This window comes from Sminthopsis crassicaudata, chromosome 2 (genome assembly GCF_048593235.1).
Source record: "Sminthopsis crassicaudata isolate SCR6 chromosome 2, ASM4859323v1, whole genome shotgun sequence".
NCBI classification, from domain to species: domain Eukaryota; kingdom Metazoa; phylum Chordata; class Mammalia; order Dasyuromorphia; family Dasyuridae; genus Sminthopsis; species Sminthopsis crassicaudata.
In genome coordinates, this window is record NC_133618.1 from 626,466,432 (window position 1) to 626,489,276 (window position 22,845).

The 22,845-nt window shown below is 42.3% G+C and overlaps 1 protein-coding gene across 1 annotated transcript; it reads left to right on the forward strand.

Annotated features, from left to right (window-relative positions):
• Positions 1–7,942: 7,942 nt before the first annotated feature.
• Positions 7,943–9,984, forward strand: LOC141558738 (septin-8-like). Its single transcript, XM_074296387.1, is given in 3 exon segments — positions 7,943–8,124; positions 8,126–8,948; positions 8,951–9,984. Coding segments are annotated over 3 exon segments (1,374 nt in total). The 5' UTR covers positions 7,943–7,980; the 3' UTR covers positions 9,358–9,984.
• Positions 9,985–22,845: the final 12,861 nt, after the last annotated feature.

The window sequence follows — 22,845 nt, forward strand, 5'->3', positions numbered from 1 at the left end:
AAATAAAGGCTTTCTGTTTGTATCTGGAGACGCCTCCTAGTAGTTGATTTGGGTATGGGGGAGGTCTCGCATCCCCATCCCACACAGCAGGTCAGGAAAATCCCAGAGAAGATGAGCTTGGTTTATCCAATCCATAAGACCTTTGGAATCTCAAGTACACAGGGCTTATGTAGTCCCTTGACATCTAAGTCTAGCCTTAGTCTTTCAGAGATTTATAAATCCACTTGTATCTTATCACAATAAGGATTCATAGATCATAATCCACCAGCAAGTATTTATTGAGTTCCAACTATAAGTCAAGCACTAGTAAGCAGTGGGAATACAAAGAGAGGCAAAAGACTGCCATCTCTTAAGGAAATCACTGTCTTCTGGGGGAGATAACATGTGAAGAACTAGGTATAAATAAAATATAGACAGGACAAATTGGAGATAACAGGGCAGAGAGGAGGTACCAGCATTAAAGGGGATCTGGGAGGCATCTCATAGTAGGTAGGACTTTAGCTGGAATTTGAAGAAAGCTGGGGGAGGCAGGAGGCAGATAAGGAGAGAGAGCATTTGCAGCCAGAGTCTGGAGATGGACACTGAGGCCAGAACAGAGGACCCCTTTTATAGTAGGGTACGTAACACAGGAATGTGGTGTTTGATAAGGAAGCTAGGTGGCTCAGTGGATAGAGCACTGGGTCTGGAGTCAGGTAGAAGGAGTACCAGGTGAGACCAGTGTCTAGGAAACCTAGAAAGAGGAAAATATTAAGAAGAGGTCAATGAACAGTGTCAAAGATTGCAGAGAAGTCAAGAAAGAAGAGGACTGAAAGAAAGCCATTAAGTTTGGCAATGGAGAGAGAATTCAAAACTTTGGAAAGAGCAGTTAGAGATCAATGGTGATGTGGAGTTAAGGAGAGAAGAAAGAAAAGAAGGGAAGGCACTGATGGTGGACAACTGGAGAGATACAGGATGGAGGAGAGATCTAGGACAAGGCTAGGCATGGTTGGTTCGAGAGAAGATTTTTTTGATTAATATGGACATTTGTAAAGCTTGTAGGCAGTAGGGAAGCAGTCAATAGACAGGGAGAAAATGAAGGTGAGTAAGGGAGTGGGGATGATTGAAGAGGTAATCTGCTGGGGAAGATGGAATGGGATAGCATCACTTGTGAGTATGGAGGGCTTAGACATGGCAAGAATGGCCTTTTCTGGGGAAATGGTGAAGAATGGAACATTAACAGAAGGCATATAGGTAATGTAAAATGAGAAGAAAAGGTTCTTGGGGAATTACCTTTATTTTTTCAGTGAAATATGAGTCAAAGTTCTTGGCTAAAGGCAGTTATGGGGGCAATCTTATAAGGTCATCCACCATGAGCTATGGACTATGGACAATGGACTATGGACTATGGAAGTAGAAGGAACTTTAATGATTACCTTTTTCGATTCCCCCATTTTACAAATAAGGAAACTGAGCCTCATAAAAAGGAAGTGACTTGCCCAAGATGATTATGATGGAATCTTGGGTGCTGCCCCAGCCCTAGTAATTCTATCTCTGTCTATTCTCTCTCCATCTCTTCTATCTCTGTCTGTCTCTGTCTTTGCCTCTTTCTCTACTCTCTCCATCTTTTTGTTTCTCATCCTTATCCCTCCCTCCCTGAAGGTTCTGATGCCCATAGATGCATTTAAACAGACAATTTATATTTTCTCATTGTTAATTTCTTATCAGACAGATAATGCTGGCAGTTTTTGTTTGGGTGAACATGAATGATGGAAGAACCTTGAGTCCCTCTCTTCCTGTTGCCTTAGTTTTACCATTCTGCAGTACTGTGAGAAAAGTTTTCCCTACATGAACTTTATTCTGTAATGCCAGAGAAACTGAGGCAAGATAGAAATTATCCAGCATCAAATGTGAGATTCCAATGATTTTTATATGTGGCTCTAAGATCAGGGGAGACAAAGGCAAAAGGTAGAGTCTGAACATTGGTGAGTGAGGGAATTTCTGTGAATGGGCCATCAATCTGGTTCTGACAGGGTGGGGGGTGAGGACCATAAATTCTGATAAACTGGAAGTGAAGGAGGTATTTGCTAGAGACAGAAAGTCTGGAACTTAGAGATACATAAGCATATCTCTTAGTAACTTATCTGCAATTTATGGCTCTCTGGAATGCTAATGGTCAGGGCTCCCAGCCCTAATTATCTCAGTCCTAATAGTTAGGAAGGGGGGTTGCAACCAGGGGGATTGGGTCAGAACAATTCAGGGAACTGAGGCAAAACAATTTAGGGAAACTGAGGCAGGACAATTTAGGGAAACTAAGGCAGGACAATAAAGGGAAACTGTGGTACAACAATTCAAGCCTAGTGTATTAATAAGAAACAGTGAGACCTTCCCATCAATTCTGACACCCCCTCCCACAACTGCCACCAAATACCTGTTTTTAACTAAGTCCCATTCTTAATGGCAGGTAATTTTGCCATTTGAACTCCATCCAACTTTGAGGAGTTTCCCCCCACCACCACATTTCCCTCATTCTCAGGCTGAGGTGAGTTTCTTGCATGTGGGGAAAATGTCTGAATGTCTATGTTGCCATGGTAAATGTACATACTCTGTCTGCTTGTCCTGCCTCATAACAAAACTTTGGATTGTATTATTTTCCTAAGTATCAATTTTCTAGTAATCTCAAAGCCTGGTATTTGCTTTAACCTGAGTGATGAGGCCAAATAAATCATTTTCTGACTCCAAAGTCCTTTCTGTTGTTCTCTGCTGCCTCCCAAGTCTTTGGTCTACAAGCACAGGACTGTATTACAACACATTGTCTGCAGATTTAGTTTTTCAGGACTTGACTGAAGGGCTCGACCTAAATTTAATTGAGGGATCCAGATTATATCAGAATGTGGAATCCAGATTGAAACGCAGATGTCCTAATTCTGAACCCAGAACTCTTCAAATTCTACCTTTAGAAAATTGCTGCACTAAAGGATTAGTCCCCACAGGTTTGGAGTTTGGTTTATCTCCAATCATTTTCTTATTAGGAACTTGGCAAGAATCAAATCACTTCAGGTCCTGGGTAACAAGTACTATTCAGTTCAATTCAAAGAATCACAAAATTTGTTAATTGGAAGAGACCCAAATGGTGATACAGTCCAACTCAAATACAGAAGGAATATCCACTATGCCAGAACAGACAAGTGGTCATCCATCCTTCGAATGCCTCCCATATCCCAACCTTTCAAGGCAGCACATTTAATTCAATCCAATAAACTTTTGCAAAGCATTACCTTGTACAAGGCATTGTGATAGAAAGACAATCTCAAGGTATCCGATGGAGTGATAAAATATCGTTTCATCCTTTTCATCTTTTCATCCTGCACTGCAGCAAATCATGTGTAGTCTAACCTCATTTTACAGATGAAGATACTGAGGTCAGACAAGTTAAAGGGTTTGCTAGGTTCAGAAGTTTGTATTTCACCCAGAGACATTTGAGAGTTGCTGAAGATTTTTGAAGAGAGGAGGATTCTTTTTGGCCACTATGTGTAAGAGGGATTGAGGAAAAGAAAGACTTGGTTGGAGCAGAGATAAATTTGGAGGTTATTTCAACACTGCAGGTGAATAGTAATAAGGATCTGATTTAAGAGTAGTGGCAGTGTGAATGAATAGAAAAGGGTGGATGTGAGACATGATTTAGAGATATAATCAACAGTATTTGCCAACTTTTTGGCTATTGGTGGAAAGGTGTTAAGGAGGGAGAGTAAGAAAGACTCGAAGTTTGGGAATCTGTGTGTCTAGAAAAAAGGTAGTTATCTTTAAAAGCTACTGGACAGTTGTAGGAGGATAAAAGAGTTTTTTTGAGGGTGTCAAAAATTAATTAGAATTATTTGGACATGTTGATTTTGATGTGGATATGTGACAACCTAGTGAAGGTATCAGCAGTTCATGAGAGGAATTAAGGGTGGAGATATAAATCTGGAACATTAGTTGATCCTGTGGGAGAAGATGAGATCAACAAGATCTTAGATAGAAAGAGGCAATCCTATGAAGAGAAAAGAAGAGAAGAGAGCTCAGGGCCAAACTTTGAGAGATATCTATGCTCAGGGGACGGGGAACACAAATAATCTACTCATAATCACAGTAGATGCCCTGTTGGGTGATGAAGTTTGGCATCAAATAATGAGGTTGGAACAGCAATTCCTTGTTCAAATATGAGATGCAAGGCAAACATGATCAATTCTCAAGTGCATTCTCTTTACCCAAAGGTACCTTTATTTATGAGAAGAGTTTATGGACAAAAGGAAGAGGTAAAATAGATATCAGGGGTGATAAATAGAAAATGGAGTTGGGAGAGCACATGAGTAACAAGGAAAGGGGTTTTAAGAATTAACAAGGAAAAACACAAGTTCTGTAGGGGAATTAACAATTAACCGGGAAAAAGGAAATATGCCATGAGGTGTACCCCATTGACTGGCAGGCTAAATCCATAGAGGAGTTTAGCATCCTAAAAGAGTTAGCTACAAGGAGAAAGATGCGAGGAATGGAGGGAGGGGGCAAGAAGAAAAGATACCAGAAGGTAGAATGTAGTTTCTGGCTAACCTCAAAAAGGATTCAGCAAAAATGGCAAAGGCCATGGGTAGATTTATAGGGGAAATTTAACCTCAGGAATTTGACACCGTAACTTGGCTTTCTGATTGGATACAGTAAGGTGGCATTTCCCCAAACCTCCACAGGTGTGACTGGAAGGCTGAGTTTATTCACATCAGTGCCATTTCCTGCTTGCTTCTGAGAATATTATATATATATATATTTTTTTTTTTTTTTTTTTTTTTTTTTTTTTTTTTGAGGCTGGAGTTAAGTGACTTTCCCAGAGTCACACAGCTAGGAAGTGTAAGTGTCTGAGAACAGATTTGAACTCGGGTTCTCCTGAATTCAGGGATGGTGCTCTATCCACTGCGCCACCTAGCTGCCCCAAATATTATAATCTTATGAATATTTCAGGTTTTCTCTGCCAACCTTACCTATTTACTCAGGACCTCATCATGGGGGACCTAACTGGCCAGTTCCTGTTGCTTCCTTTCTTCTCTTCTCTCTCTCTGTCCACATGGAACCGACCCTGTGGGTGCATCATCCAAAGGAATATAAATTTTGATAGCAAGCAACCTTGGGGCTCATAGGTTAGATTTCTTTTTTAAGGACCACACCTTAAACTCAAATCACTCTGGCTCTTCTTAATTGGGCAATAGATCCCAACTCAAGCCTTCTCTTGGTCACTGTTTGGGCTGAAGATAAGAAGTAATAAAAACAGCAATATTTTCTGTTTTGTCCAGAAACCCTGAGGGTCTTGCCTTCCCAGATTGATTCTGAGTTTTTGGCTTGTTTGTTTTTTGACTAGGTAAAAGAGGCCATTCTTTTGCTTTATTTCTTACTAGTCTTAATAACTGAATGGATATTGTATCAATCAAACTGATGTGAAAAAGACTTAGATCAAGGTCTTCCACTGCATCTAGGCTGGGCCATCTTTAATTTTTCTGAGCTATATCTGACCACTGGATCTAGACACAACCCCTCCCTCACTTAAATCCAATTCACTTGAAAATCATAACATCACCTCTCCAATGTCATAGTCCTCTTTAAATAGAGGGCAAAGAACTATAATGTCTGGATCTGCTCACTGGAGGATTTTGGTACCAGCCCGAATCCTAATCACAGGGGAGGAGTAAAGGGGCAGAACTCAAATGGATGGTCAAACATGGAGTCCGGTTATTCCAAATTCTCTCAGCCTTATACACCCTAATACTCTTACATACCCATAACACACTGTGCATGCACTAACTATATACTGTGCATGCCAGACCACATAAACTTGCTATTTTGTGCAAATGTCTCTTTGTCACTTAGTATAATTCTGCTTTAATTTCAACACAGATTGTCATGCCCCTTGACTTCTCAGGAAGACTGAGATGTCCTTGGGGGAGGGAGGGGAGCCAAACCAGACAGGTCAGTAGTTTCCCTGGCTGGGCTGGAGGGTCTTATACCTCATCCAGAGTTCCCCCACTATCTATGACCCTCTACAAAGAACTACAGAATGAAAGGAGAATCAGAAGAGAGCATTAAGATCAAAATCAAGGGGAAAAGGGAGTATTCAGAGAAAGGAGGCAGTAGACACAGTCAAAAGTTGAGGCTAAAGGGATGAAAATTGAAAAAAAAAATTTTTTTTTTTAAAAGGCAAGATATCATTAGTAATCTTGCTAAGGGCAGTGCAAGTAGAATTGAGTGTGATGAGAAAGTAGTGGAACTCCTCCCAGGGCAAGCTGTGGCCTTAGGGTAAAACCTTGTGTCCTCCAGAGTAGGAGACTGCTTTCAATCTTTCAGCTTTGGGAAAGAAGGGAAGTACAAAGAGCTGAGTCATTGCTGGAGCTAGGTAGGACTTTTACTCATAGCCCACTGGCAGTATCATATCTTCTTTTTTTTCTTCCCTTAAAGGTGATCTAAGGGGAAGAGCAGCCTTTTAATTGTTGAAAGTTGGAGTAATTATTCATGAGGAAAGGCAAGTGGATGAATATGCTCTTGACATCCCTTCTCTTGCCTGTGAGTTTTTCAAAAAGCAGCTCACCATCTTGGAGGGAAAAAAAAAAAAACAGTCCTCTAGGGAAAGAGATGCCTGGGGAGGATAAAGCTTTAGAGGGCAAAATGAGGCTTTTCCTTGCTAAATAACTGTAAGGAATGAGGAGATGAGAGGAACTCTCTACGGAGCTTGTTTTGGGAGTCCATCCAGCAGATCTGGAGAAATTTTGCTTTACTGAAAGTACTCAGTCAAAAGAAATCCTTTGGCAGCAAGAGTTCTAATCATTAACCAAGACTGCTGTGACACTTTCTACCTCTCCTCCCCCTCCCCAGCTGCTTCTGTCCTGATTGTGAGTGGAAGCTCAGAACTCAAGAAATAAGGTTAATACATGTGACGCTCGGCCTCTCCCTCCCCCCCACAGGCTCTCTGAAGGTTGTGTATATAAGTGTATGCTGATCAAAGGTACAGCTCCCAGTGATGCGCTTCTTTATACCAAGTAAAGGGCAGTTAAACAGTGCGGTAAGAGAAGTGATGCTTTTCTCCATAAGTACAGGGGTGCTCCAGCAGTGTGAGCCCTAACAGAAGCTTCGTCCTGGGAAAGGGGCGGACATGTGACGTCAGATGTAGCCGGCGCGTGCACACAAGTCACACACAGGAAGCACGTGTGACACAGGCCTGCGGGGGAAATTCTCCTTCACTGGTTGCAGAGCTCGCAGAGCTCCCAGGTCTCTGCTAACGTCCCCGGAAGAGCTGGTGTCTCCCACGCTTCGCTGAGGGCTCTCGCGGGCATTTTGACCACACTTTACGGGGACCCTTTTTTGCAGACATTTGCTGCCGAGCGCAGGGTCTGAGATGGACAGAACAGAACAGAAACAACGGTCTTGTTATCCCCCAGATTCAGACTCGGGCAGCTCACTTCGGAATCCTTCATTTTGTCTCTCCTTTGAATTGACTCTTAACTTATTCCTGGGCTTCCTGTGAAACAAAACAAAACAATTCCCTCCCCCAATAAATAAGTGGAGAAATAAGTTGAAATCCAGGGTCCCGCGGAGCTTCCTTTGGGCCAGCCTGGGGACAGCGGGCCAGGAAATCAGGATTCCTCCAAGAAAACTAGAAGCAGGTCACCAAGAGCGAGACGCTGCATTGGGGCGCCTTTCCTCCCCCTTCCGAGCCGCGTGGTCCCGCTGATTCAGAGGGACTTGGCCAGGCAGCTCCCACTGGCCCTCAACTGCAGCCGCTCAGTCCACACCTCCTCCAGGGCAGAGAACAGGGGAGGGAGAGGCACGTGACTGGGTGGAGAATGGGACACGTGATGCCTGGAGGCTTCTAGGCCCTAAGGGAAGGGGTTGGAGCAAAGCAAGCCCTGGGGGAGGGGAACCGCGGGGAGGGAAGTGGCCATATTGGATCGCGGCCTCGCTCCGCCCGGCTCCCCCTCGGTGTGCCCAGCCATGTCGGACTACGAGCTGGACCCCTTCGGGAGGACTGACGTGCGCTGCCTCACTCTGACTGGCCACGTGGGCTTCGACAGCCTCCCGGAGCAGCTGGTCAACAAGGCGATGGCGCGGGGCTTCACCTTCAACATCCTGTGTGTGGGGGGAGACCGGCATCGGCAAGACCACGCTCATGAACACTCTCTTCCACACCATCTTCGAGACGGAGGAGGGCAGCCACTTCGAGAGCTGTGTGTGCCTGCGGCCTCGCTGCTACGAGCTCTGCGAGTGCAACGTGCGCCTGCGGCTGACCATCGTGGACTCGGTGGGCTTCGGCGACCAGATGCACAAGGACAGCAGGCCCATCGCGGCCTACGTGGAGGCGCAGTTCGAGCGGTACCTGGAGGAGGAGCTCAAGCTCCACCGCTGCCTCTACACCTACCGCGACACGCGCATCCACGCCTGCCTCTACTTCCTGGCGCCCACCGGCCACTCCCTCAAGTCCCTGGACCTGGTGACCATGAAGATGCTGGACAGGATGGTCAACATCATCCCAGTCATCGCCAAGGCCGACACCATCACCAAGAGCGAGCTGCCCCGGTTCAAGAGCAGGATCATGGCCGAGCTGGACAAGAACGGCATATGCATCTACCAGTTCCCCACGGACGACGAGGCCGTGGCCGAGATGAACGCGCGCATGAACGCGCAGCTGCCCTTCGCCGTGGTGGGCAGCACCGAGCTGGTGTGCGTGGGCGAGCAGCTGGTGCGCGCCCGGCGCTACCCGTGGGGCGCCGTGTGTGTGGACGACGAGAACCACTGCGACTTCCCCAAGCTGCGCGACATGCTCATCTGCGTGAACATGGAGGACCTGCGCGAGCGCACGCACCTGTGCCACTACGAGCTCTACCGGCGCTGCAAGCTCGAGTACCTGGGCTACCAGTGCGCCCCCGCCGTGCTCGGCTGGCCGCCCTCGCCCTGCGGCAGCGTCTCCCCGAGCCCGCGCAGGACGACAGCCACCGGAAGGAGCTCCTGGTGGAGCTGCGCCGCAAGGAGCGGGAGCTGCGCCAGGTGCTCGTGCTGCGGGCGCGAGAGAAGGAGCAGGAGGTGAAGGAGAAGGAGCGCCAGCTCAACCTGCGCTTCGACGAGCTCAAGTGCCTCCTGCAGGAGGAGAAGCGCAAGGTGGAGGAGAAGCGCCGCCAGCTGGAGGAGGACAAGAACGCCTTCCACCACCAGCGGGCCGCCGCCGAGGCCCTGCAGGCCATGCACGCGGCGCAGGCGCAGGCCATGCACGCCATGCAGGCGCAGGCGCAGGCCATGCAGCCCGACCCCGAGTCGTCGTCGTCGTCGTCCATGCAGCAGTTCTTCCCGAAGTGGGACAAAGAGCGGAAAAAGTGAAGCGCGTGCCCGCGGCCGTTACGTTCATGCTTTGCGGCACGCGACCAACCGTGTGTCATCGTTTCGTTTCCAATTCTTTACAGAAAAAAATTCTGAGAAAAATGTTTGGGCCTATAGGGAGCATTTCTAAATCTGTGATATCTTTGGGAGCACATGACTAGCAGCGGGATCTCCCGGGCAAAGCATGGACGCCTTAGCCGCTTAATTTACATAATTATAAGTGTATCCGGGAAGATTGTTTGTAATACCTCCAACAACGCGCAGGGGTGTCCATCTTTCCTCAGAGTCCCAGCATGACTCACTCCTGTCCTTGTCAGTTTTCTGTATGTGAAGCGAAGCCTTGGGATTGTTTTGATTGGTATTTCTCTTGTTATTGGGGATTTGGGGTCCTCTTTCATGTGGTTAATGCTAGTGAGAAGTAGAAAAGAATTTTGAGAATTGTTCACATCCTCACGTAGGGAACGGTTTTTCCTTATTTTTGTTAGAAGTCTGCATGTCTTGGATACGTAGAAAAACTCTTATTAGAAATATTTTCCCCAGTTAACTGCTTCCCCTTTTGTCCTAGATACGTTGTTTCTGCAAAAGCCTTTCAATTTCATGTAATAAAAAATTAGTAACTTTATCTTCTATAATTGCCTCTGTTGCTTCTTTGATCAAGAATTCATTTCCTACCCAGTGCCGTGAAGCTGGTAATACACCTTTGGAGTTTTTCAGAGCGTGATTGTTACTATTCAGGTCAAGTGTCCATTTTGACTGGATTCCTGGATGGTTGTAGATGCTCTGTGAAGGTAACTATGTATCTGCTGACAGGGAAGGAGGCTGAGAGGGAGCTTTCCCAGTCCTGAGTCTGTTCTTTTAATCTCAGAGGTTAAGAACCTGAGAAAGCGCCTCGATGCTTCAGTGCTCCACAGACTTCTCATTTAGAGTTTCTGGGATTCGTGGCTTAAGCGAGAAATTCTATTTTCAGTTTTCTCAGGGGACGGACTTCCGCATGCTAAATGTTATTCTGTAAAATGGTGTCTCAGAAGAAACCACAGATCTCCCTAGTCCGGGAATTAGCCGAGGTGCTCAAGTAATTTTTGAACCCTCTTGGACAATAGTCAGCAAGAGATGCACGCTCAAGCCGAGTTATCTGGCAGGCCCCAGCTGTTGGAATACAACTGCTGTGGAAGGAGGGAGCTACAAAAAGTCAGTGAAGCCTTGAAGGCTGAATGGGGGGAGGTTTGCAGAATTCCCAGAGGGGCGAGGGAGGAACATTAAAAGGTTCAAAAAGAAAAAGTTCCAACATTAAAGGAATCATTGGAAGGCCAACTCTGACAGTTCTACTCTGGAAAATTAACCATACAATTGTTGGAGATTTGACACAAGAAATTCACACTTTTATAAAGCAGAAAAGAGATGGCAGGAACTTTGCTAATGTTTATGAAAAGCAGGCCTTTTTTTTTTTTTTTTCCCCTTAAGAGATGAGATGTGAGGTGAAGAAAGATATATATGAAGAAAAAAGGAAAAATAAAAAACAGGGTGATTTACTTGAAATAAAGGATTCACAGGCACACACAAATTAGGATTTGCGCTCCTTTTTTATGTCGGGTTGTTTTGCAGATTTCAATATTTTTTTAAAAAAAGGCTTTTTCAATAATTTCAATTGCTGTTATTATTGGAGAGTACTTCTACATCCAGCCAGAGTATCAAGGAAAGGATGATTCAAATGATACTTTTATCTGCTTCTCTCCTTCCCTCCTCCTTGATTTGGAAAAGCAGAGAAATGTTTGTGTTCTCAATGCTAGAAACATGGTGGGAGCTACTATATGTTAGGGATGGCTGTAGGTGGGAAGGAGAAAATTCTTGCTATTAGTGGTGTCTTCTCCCAGTCTACAATCTCTTAGTGTGCTCCCCCAATTCTGCCCTGAAACATTCTTGTGCTGCTGATTTAAATGCCAAGAAAAGTCAATGGGAGTTAAATGACTACCTTTCTGCCCTCAAGCCTCAACTGTGCAGTATGAGTCGCCACATTTGTTACACTTTTCAGGTTAACTGACATTTTTTCTTAATTTGAATTGGAGGGGGCCATTTAATTTTGATGATATGAAATTATTAGAGAAATGACTTTACAAATGGAAAAGCATTTTACAGTCCAGGTATTAAATCCAATAAGGGATATGCACCTGGCATTTCAATGAGGGACCATAACAGTAAATGCCCCAAGTCTACAAAAGTTAAGGAATAAAATCTTTACAGAATTTGTGAGTCAGAAGGGACCTGAGCAGCCATATAATGTAAACCATACACAAGGAAGCATTATCATAATGTCCCCAAGCGGTCATGCAGCCTCTGCTTTTAGACTTCCAAGGGCCTGAACTCTGTCCATCAATAAATAGCCCATTTGGACAGCTTTAGTTTCCTGACATTAGTTTCTTTGCAATTTCTACTCATCAGTTTTGTTTTTTTTTTTTTGTTTTTGTTTTTGATTCTGCCCTCAGGAGTCAGAGTAAATCTGATTCTTCCTTCAAATCTTCAAACATAGCAACTATCTGAGTTCTTCAGAGTAAGGAGATCTTGATATGACAGACTAAAAAGCCTCCACAATTCTGGTTGGCCTTCCTGGATTTTTAATACCCTTCTTCAAACAGGGAGCCTAGAAACAAACCCAGATGAGATCCAATCAAAGCAGACTACAATGGGACTATCCCCCTCCCTGTTCCTGGAAGTGATGGCTCCTTTAATGTAGCTCAAGACCACATTAGGTTTTCTTTGCTCCCTCAGTGTGCTGCTGACTCAAATTGAGTTTGTGATCCATAAAACTCCCAGAATGTTTTCAGAACCACTTTTACCTAACAATACCTTCCCAAGTGAATATTTGTGAACTTTATTTTTGTATCTAGGCGTAAGACTTTATGTTCATCCTTGTTAATTTTTTTAATTAATTTTTTTTATTAGATTCAGCCCAGTGCTCTAGTCCTGATGGATCTTAACTCTGTAATACACACACACACACACACACACACACACACACACACACACACACACACACACACACACATGGTTAAATGTCATTTCTAACTCAGTGTCACCTGAAAATGTGATGAGGATGTCATCTTTGCCATTGAAAAAATGGCAAAACAGCTCAAGGACTCAAAAAGACCCAAGGACTACTCTATTGCAGGGGTTCTCAAACTATGGTCAGATGTGGCCCGATGAGGATGTTTATGTGGGTTATGGCAAATGAGCTGAGGGGCGGAGACAGAGTGTGAGTTTTTGTTTTTACTATAGTCCGGCCTCCAACAGTCTGAGGGACAGTGAACTGCCCCCTATTTAAAAAGTTTGAGGCCCACTCATCTATTGGAAACTAACATACATTAACATTGAAGCATGAACTAATCTTTGATTCTAGCTATTCAACCAAGTCTGAATTTCCCTAATGATATTCTCATCTAATCCATATCTATTTATCTTCTCCTCAAAAATAATGTGAGATACTTTATTAAAAGCTTTTATACCCAGATGCACTTTTCTGAAATTGTTTATCATGGTCCAGCCACCTACTTTCTGTAAGATCACTTCATCCCTGAAACTCACCCCTGATCAGCACCTTGTGCACATGGCTCCTTCCCATGCTTAGAGAATGAAGAGTGCCCCCCACTATCTTCACTTAATGAGGCACAAGCCAACCGTTTTCTCATTTCCCACTCTTTCCTGTTACTGCCAACCACTGATCAACTGCACCAACAATCAAATCAAGTGAAAAGTCCTGGAAATAGTTTCCCATCCCCCACCCATTACCCTTGCTTCTATCCTGGGTCCAGCATCCAGTAGTGCAATCTGTGAAGAAGGAATTATCCCTGCTACTACCCTTGTGGAGATAAGACCTGGAAATGTCCTTACAAGATACCGAAGTCTACGTTGTCTTCCCCAACAGACACAAGCTCATTTGGAAAAAGAATTCTCATCATAAAAGCCCTTGGCAATCAAGTATTTTAACATCAAAAAATAGATTTGGCTTTATCAATAGAAATGACACTACAGATAATGCAAATCCACCTACTTTGCTGCTGCACTCTAATGTCTGGGCCTTTCCATCTGATTTAATTAGCTAGCATTTCTGTAGCTTCTTCAAAGTTTCTTTGCAAAGCACTTCACATGTTATCTTCACTGTAATCTTGTGAGACAGGTATGATTATTCACATTTTTTTACATGAGGAAATTGAGGCTGAGAGAGATTTAGTAGCTTGCCTAGTGTTAATACAGATCATATTTGAATTCATCTTCCTGTCTCCAACTCCAGTATTTAGTAGTCTCCTTGTTGGGTATGTTGTTGAAGAGAATCTTGTTCATCCATGAGTCAGAAGTCCCTTTATACTCTGAGATTCTGCAGCTCCTTAAAAGCCACAATTTCTTCCCATGCTCCTTGAGATTCAATTATAAATCATGAGAACCTATCCTACTGTGTTAGAAAAAGATTTTATGTAGGTTGGGATAATTTCCTTTTAAAGAAGAAAGGATAACATATTTAACATATTTAACATATTTAACCTGTCATCTGGGGGGGAAGGAGGGGAAAAATTAGAACAATAGGTTTGGCAATTGTCAATGCTATAAAATTACCCATGCATATATCTGGTAAATAAAAACTAAAAAAAAAAAAAAAGAAAAAAAAAACCCAGAAGAAGAAGAAGAGAGTCCATTCTCTGGACCTAGCCACACTTGCAACATTTTATCTCTAGATAGTTTAATCTGTCTCAGAATTATTGAAAATTAGAGCTTGAAGGGAATTTAGAAGGTAATCTAGTTAACTCATATACTTTTCAAATAAAGATAATAACCAAAAAGGGAAAATGACTTGTCCAAACTAACATACCCAAGTATGTGTCTGAGGAGGGGAATTTAATTTGGAGCTGTCTACCTCTAAAGTACAATGTTCTATTTATGATGTCATTCTGCCTTTTACGAAAGAAGTGATATGGGGGGAAAGTGGCTAGGAGGAGAGTGGTGATATGATGTTGATGAGGAGTAAACTGAGGTCTAAACAGAGATGGGTCAGTTCCTTTTCTCTCTCTCCTTCCTTCCCCAAAGTAACCAAGGGCGGGTTCGGCAGCAAAAGAATTTGCTACTTAATGCTGTATGGAAACATAGTCTTTATTGATTAGAATGGAAACACCGGAGAGCCCGTGGGCAAAATGGCTGCATGGTACAAGGCCAAGTTTGCAAAGAATAGATTTTTGAGGACTCTGTTTTATACAAGAGCACAATCATTCAGATGCAGTGATGTAAGGAGGTTCCGGAGAGTGATGTAAATAAGATAAGAATTCTCTTGTTATCTTTTGGGGACAGACAGAAGTCTCTTCCTGAAAAGGAATTTCCTGCGGGCATTTGGTCTATCTGAGCAGATTAGAATGGGGGCTGTAAAACCCCAGCCAGCTCAGAGAGCCCAAACTAGTTTGACCAGATCTTGTATCAAAGGTCCAAGTCCCAAGGAAGTTGGAGATCAAACAAGGAATATCAAGGGGCTACCGCCCTCAACAATGTCACTATTTAAAAATGAATTGGAATTGGGGAGTAGAAGAACTGGGAAAAAGGACATAAGTTACAAGTTATTACAACAGTTCACATAAGCAGTAATTCAGCCTGAACTAAAGTGATGACTGTGAGGTATAAGGAAAAGGACGGTTATAAGTGATGTTATGGATATTCAAATTATAGTACTTGATTAACTGATTATTTGCTGTGTTAAGGGAGAAAGAAGAGTCTATGGAAGGGACCCTGAAGATTTATTGGGTCAAATACTCTCATTTGGTAAATAAGGAAACTGACACCCAGCAAGAGGAAAGGGATTTACCCATAGGTCTCAAGAGACCAGCACAAATAGGAGTTGGAAGGAGGGGCATGTTTTGAGGGAAGATGAGATTGACTACTCACCAAAAGAGGGCTAGGAGACTGTCATTGCTTTCTAGCAATTTGTTATTTCAGACAGGATTGCTCCTTGTGGGTTACTGGCATATTTGTTTTTGTTCAACTCAATTTGCCTTTTAATTTGGATGGTTATTTCTTCAAATGCATTTGTGACATTTATGCTTGCACACAGTCATACTGCTTTCTTTGATGACCTGAAACCTAAATGCTTTAAGCATAGTAAGCACTTAATGTTTGTTGAATGAAAATCCATCCCTTATTAGTAAAAATCTGCCTTTCTAAAATAGCACAATGAAACTCTCTGCAGATCATTCACTCTTAAACATGTTTTTGAAGGACTAAAACTTTTTGAGTTTCCAAGATTTCTTATTCTGATGGATGTGTCCTCATCAGAGAGGTTAGACCATCTGTGTAAGAGTTCATATATAAATTATCCTAGCCACATTCTTACACATTGTGCTATTCTTGTCCAAGTCTTTCAATAAATCTTTCATGGAAAATCTACCCAACATGCTGGAAGGATTTTCTATAGTTACTGTTAATATTTCATGGAGACCATTTCAGGGCCTCCATCCTCTTTCCTTCAATCATGCAGTCATAATTTAGAACCTTAATACCTCTTAATTGAACTACTTCAACAGCTTTTATATGGATCAAAGCCCTATTGTACTGTTCTACAAAATCCTTATTCTGCTCCCTAGCACTAATCAAGGTTATCCCCTCATGCTGAGAAAGCACTCCATCCTCATCCTGCCCCTTCAACTTGCTTGTCTTCCTTCAAGTCAGCTGATGTTCATTTTCTCCTCAAAAACTGTCATGATGCCTCCAATCTACTATTTTCTTTATCCTTAAACTTTCCTAAATCACTCTTTGGAGAGTGGTTTGCTTCTTTACATTTTACCTTGTGTTTATATTTTTGTTCCATCTGTACAATAGTGTGAGCCTTAAGAGCAAGAAACTCTTTGTGCTTCGTTGCCCAACACCTAGCACAAAACCTGGCACATAGTACATGCTTAACAATGTTTATTGAACAGGATTTGTATTGAACACCAGAGTTTAAGCCCATGTGAGAAAATGCCATCTTGTGGGAGATGAGAACTGCAGGCTGAGTCATGTGAAGACAGCATAGCCCAAAGACATGGCATGAAGAGTGAAAGGCTGTAACTGCCAAATCTCTCCCCAGATCTCCCCTACAAAATGACCATAGAAAAGGCCCAATTGAATTGAGTAGAAAAGTCGAGTGATCCCTCCCAGGACATTTTGGATAGTCACTGGAGTGGGGATTGATTCCCCAGGAGCAGGTTGGGGTGGAAATGGCACTAGACACAGCAGTGGAAGCACTGTGCATACTCAAGGTACCTTTATATTAAGCCAGCTAAATACTTGGACAGAATGTTTATTTTAAGGCACCCTTGTGCTAGCACTGGATTTAGCATCCAGTGCCACTTGGCAGCTCTATAGCCTATTACAGTTTTGAGTCACAATTTCAAGGCTAATAGGAGCAGTCACAATAATGAGAGAGAACCTTACCTGAGTTAAGGATCAGAGTACAGAGAAGGGAAGTCCTCTCCCTGAATTATACTGTCTTGGAAATTTCAAAAATATAAAAAATCTACAGGTCCTTAGATCAAGCTATAGAATCTGGTCTGTTCAAACTTCAAACCTGCTTAAAACCACGGAATAACCTAGTGATCATTTTCTTTGGTAGACTCTAGGAATATTGCAGCCTTAGAAAATCTGTGCCATTCATACATGGGAGAGCAACCGAAATAGTTACTGGCCTGGTAAGTTGAGGAAATGAATGCACCCGGTAAACTCCCTTGATAAATAATGTAGTGACATGCTTTTTCTTTGTGATTAAGGAAGGCATTACACAGATCAATTGAATTGATTTTTGCCAAAAATATGTATAACTGCATAGTTTCATATTTGAACTATTAAGCATTAGTAAGGTCTCTCCTGTTCAACTTCAGTGTCTTAATCCAATTAGATAGTCCTCAGTGAATAAAGGTAATAAAGTATACCTGATAAGCTAGTCCTCTATATAACAATCCCAAATAACTTCCAGTTCCCACAATACTAATTTCATGTCCATGACCCATTCTCTAATTAAAGACAAAGATGAAACTGTAAGGAAACTATCATATTTATGAAAGTATTGGAGGCATATTAACTAGTTTTTTTTTTTTTTTTCTAAAAACTTATTTAATAAACAAGTGTCCAAAATAAGTTAGCAGGAGACCAAAACCTTGATGAAATGAACTAGTAATTTAGGTATATGGACTAATCTGGAGAGTTTTGGGGCAATTTAATCATTTTATTAGCTAGGTCAATAGATTATTAAAAAGAATGGTCATTTGTCTATCTCTTTAGACCGAAGACTTTATCAAGGAAAAAGGTAGATGTGTCTCTTCCTCCTGATACATCTGATGCAATCTTGTGGCTCTGGTCCATTCTGCAGCTCAGGTTATTTGTAGAAGTTTCCTATAAAATTAATGGCAAAACACTTTACTTTGCTAGCAGGTAAGATAAGTTAGCTCAATTTATGGAATCTTTTATTCACCTATATCACCTATCCATACAAATGGAAATTAGAAGCCAATATTATAAAATGTTTATAATTCTAAATAACATTGTTAACAATCTAGTAACTAATAGCTAAATATCAAAATAGCTACAGTTTTGAATGAAATTTCACTCTCATGTGATCTTAACAATCCTGGGAGAACAGTAAAAAAATAAACACAACTTTCTTGGGGGCCATTTAGCTAATAAATTTAGTGCCAAAATAAAACTTTTTCCTGTATGTAGTTTTATCAAATCCTGAAATGAGACCAGAATTCAATTACTCTTGGAACTATAATTACATGTTTATATTTTTATATGATGAAATTCACTATTTCCAGCTATTCTACTGCCAAAGATTCTAAGGCAACTGACTTGTAAGGAGCTTGTAAACAGTGTCCTCCATTTTGATTTTTTTCTAATCTTCTAACTACAGAATTCTCATTCTCTACTAAAAAAAAAAAAAAAAAAAAATTCTGAAGCAAATTGGGGTTAAGTAAAAAAGTTAATTTTAAAAAGCTTAAATTTCTCCCAAAAGGAAAATATGTATTCCTTAACACCTGGCTAAAGCCGTGTCTATGTGTCTATTTCTTTAACACTGTAAAGATTTATCTCACAAATTTCCTAAGTTTTAACATATTTTAGACTGTATGTACTTAATACATATTTAAAGTTTTTCCCAAACTAAAAATTACTTACTCTTCTTTTTTGTCCATCTTGTAACCTTTTTGAATCTAGAAAGAAGTCACAGAATAAAATCATGATCTGGATTTCTCACATCTTTCACCAACATTCCTTATAAAAGATAGCTTTTAGTTATAATATCAATATTTTAAAAACAAAAACAACAAAAAAAAAAAACACAAAACATTGAAACCCTAAAGTGATTACATTAAAGGTTAAGCCATAAAAGGCCCTATCCTTTGTGCAATTATGAACAGATGGGTTTTTGAGGGGGGAGTGAGAGGAGGCAAAATGAGTAAACTTCAATTTTTGAGCTCTAAACCTGAATTCATGTAACTTTCTAATTAAAAAACAAACTTTTCCCTTATCAGCCCTTGTTATCTTTGGGCTATTGCCTAGATCTTTCAGAATAAAGCTGCAACAAAATAAAATTCACTAATAGTTGCTTTTTCATCTTCCTAACCAAGTTATCCAGAAAGCGTTAGAGAAAGGGATTTAGGCAAATGAAACAGCTTTAATCACCCAAAAAATTTAAAGATGGGACAAGGACATACAGCATACTCTCATAATAACCTTAGTTCCATCATTGTTAAATGTGGAAACTCTCAGAAGCTCTCTGTGGCAGAATACTGCCTGAAGACCAGAACTTTACTACTTTTGGACCCTAATTGTTTGACAAGTACAGCTTCCTATTCCATAATATGTCCAGAATTCATTTCCAGGTGACCTCTCCAAAAAATGAAAATCCTTCACAATAGAAATATCAGCATATCTCTGGCAAGAAGACCACCCCCTTTACTGTTTATAGAATGACTCAGAAAGGTTGTAGTTCAAACCCTGAGAACAGACACAAACAGATATGCTTACCGGGACTTTTAAGTTGAGGAGAGTCAAAATCTTAAAAAGATTCTCAGGAAAGGGCCTCTGTCTAGGTGAAGAACCATAGAGGAGAGAGCTGTTTCCAGACTTTGTTTCTGTATCTTTTCCTCCAAATTGCCTTAGGTGGGCATCATATATTAAAAAGTTGGAGAGTTGGAGAGACATAGTATGTGGAGAATTTAATCTCCTTGCTTAATAATCCAGCCAAAGTAGTAGTAAAAGGAAGTTCATTTTGTCTCTCTTAGACCAAAGATATCACAAGGTTGAATTCGTAGTTTATATATCCTTCAAAACAGTAGGTGGTCTATCAAACCTCAATCAAATCCAACAGGTAAATGTGATTGGGAGTGAGCTATTTTGAAATGAAAATCTGACTATCTCTATACCAGATCACCCATAGCTTTAGGCTATCATTTCAACTATTGTGTACTCCACCCTACCTGGAGACCAATACTGTGGGTTTCCCCATTCTCAATTAAACTCCTGGTAAAGTTGGGTGAAGTAGGACCAAGATTAGGAAGAGTTAAAGTTACCTCATCAACTGTATTGTCCTAGAAGAAAACTGAACTTAAAATCAGGACTTTGGAAGAATATGGGGGAGTTCTGAATCTCCCCAAGATATTGATTACTAATACTCATTTCTCACACCAGGCACCCAGTTACAGAGGTTATAGAAAGGAGAGAACTAATTAGGAGCTGAGGACTGTGAATCTTTAAGGACCAGAAGAGTGCCCCAAACTAGGAATCTGTGATTTGGGGGTTTTGAAAGACATAAAAAGAGGAAAGCTCAGCTGCAAGAAGTAGCCAGTACCCCCAGTAAAATGCGCAGATTTTAGGCTCTGAGTGAAGTGAGTGAGTGATATGACCATACTCACCTACATGACTCTTTAATTACAGACTCCATTCCACCCACCATCTGTCAGGACACAAAGGTTTAGTCATCTGGGGCAGCTTGTCCTATGCCCTGCTTCCAGGTATAAGCCCTTTTAAATTTCTTACTTTCTGCTTAGAAACTAGTAACCAAATGAATATTACTTTTCTATTGGAAAGGGACAGGATGTTTTCCTGCCCTATGACTTTTTCCTGGGCATCCTCAGGGTTGGCACTGGGCACAGGGCACGGGAAAATCCCATCCTTTCAATCTAGAGAGAAAAGAATACATTAGATTCTTAAGTATTATTTGTTAGCCACAGAAAAAAATGCAAAACATTTTTAGCTGATTTATTTTGGTGGGCGTTTCTGTAAAACAGCAGAAAGAATGTTGCATTTGGAATCAGAGAACCAGACTTTGAATACTGGTGATCTTGACCATTTAGGAATCAGGAGACTGAGGAAGTACCTTAAGCTCTGTGCTTCCCAGTTTCTGCAAAATGAAAGATCTGGAGTAGATCTGACATGAGGTTCCTTTCAGTTCTAAAAATATAGGAACCTATGAGCTAACACTCAGTATAATCTTCATAACCTTCATTTCACCCCTTTGATGTCCCAAGTCATCATTTTCTCTTGTCCCCTCGGCTGAAGAGAAGTATGATTGTTCTCTCTGCTTTAAGGAGAGAAGCCCCCAGAATGGTCAGGATCCAAATGGAAAGCCCTTGGTGATAAGGTCAGCAAGGGGTTAGTCCCAGAAACCTCACCTTGAACCCTCTGGGCATTCAGCTCTATTGATGCATTATGGAAAGAAAGCTGAAACTGGGAGTTAATAGAAAAAGGAAACATTAAATAGTCATAATTTTATCTATGTGAATGATTCACTTGAAGTGAAAAGAAGGGATGGAAGCAGGAAGATTCACAGTGGGGGTGTTGGAGGGGGGGGTCTCTGTATGTGTTTGTGTGAGTGTGTGTGTGTGTGTATGAGTGTGTGTGTGTGTATGTGAGTGAGTGTGTATGTGTATGAGTGTGTGTGTGAGTGTGTGTATGTATGAGTGTGTGAGTGTGTGTATGTGAGTGTGTATGTGTATGTATGTGTGTGTATGTGTGAGTGTGTGTGTATGTGTGTGTGAGTGTGTGTGTGTGAGTGCATGTGTGTGTGAGTGTGTGTGTATGTGTGTGTATGTGAGTGTGTGTGTGTATGAGTGTGTGTATGTGAGTGTGAGTGTGTGTGTGTGTGTATGTGAGTGAGTGTGTGTGTATGTGTGTGTGTGTGAGTGTGTGTGTGAGTGTGTGTGAGTGTGTGTGTGTGTGAGTGTGTGTGTGTGTGTGTGTGTGTGTGTGAGTGTGTGTGTTAGTGTGTGTGTGAGTGTGTGTGTGTGTATGTGTGTGAGTGTGTATGTGAGTGTGAGTGTGTGTGTGTATGAGTGTGTGTGTTAGTGTGTGTGTGAGTGTGTGTGTGTGTGTGTGTGTGTGTGTGTGTGAGTGTGTGTGCAGTTCTGTCATCCCCAGGACAGCCAGGTTAAAAGATGATTTCCCTCCAGGCTAGAGACTCTCCAGGATCAAGCTCCTATAACTCTAAATCTCCAGAAATCAGTTTTACTGCATCAGGAAGTGATTTATTTTTCCAAGTTAATGATCTGGAACAACAGATTTGCCTTGGTCAAAAATCAATGTTTATTATTTGGAGAAGGGGCTTGGGAAAAAGTGTCCCTTTTATCACCAGACTCCAGGAGGACAGTCCTGAGTTATGGCCATTCAAGGACAAAGCTCCCATGGCCGGCTTCTGCACATAATGTTTAGAGCGAGGTGCGATTCTTCCCTTTCTCTTATTCTTAAAGCTTTAATTCATAATATGCCGTGACTTTGTAGCCCGCCCTCCACATCGTTTGGCTGACCAGGAAAGAACGGTGTGGTTGCCCTTGGAGATTATAATGTAAACATAGGATGCAGGACACAGTCCCGCAGAGGGCGGTGTGTGCTCCTGGGCTCTGGACACTGGCCGTGCCAACGTAAACGGTCACTTAACGTCTCTCAACTCAGGCTTCTCATCTGCAAAATGGGGACAGTCACAGACGCGATCCTGTAGTTGTAATGAGGATTACCTGATCCTCGTTAAGAAGGCACTTTGTAAACCTTAAAGCCCCACAATACATTGTAGCTGGTATTATTACGAGGTGGCCAATTAACGGACATTTATTAAATGCCAGGGACAGCGGGCGGCGCTGGGGATACAAGCTTCTCTTTTATCCGCCCGCTAGGTGGCGCCATCGTGTGACGGACAGAGACCCCGGCCGGACCCGAGTTCGAATGTGCTCTCGGACACTTACTGGCCCAGGGACCCCGGGAGGGTCCCCTGCCCCCTCTCTGCCTCCAGCCTCCCCAGTAGTGAAAGGACGGCAGTAGTTATCCCCTGCCTCTTAGGGCCATGCGGGGGTCAGCTGGGGCTGGAGGTCCGAAGTCCCCGCCCCCTCAGAGGGCACTTTGTAGTTTTTGTCTGGTTGTTACAGCCGAGCGGTGGCCCAGACAGCTCTGGGGGCTCCCTCCGCGCCCTCCCTCCCCAGTGGGGGTCCCGGGAGCTCCCTC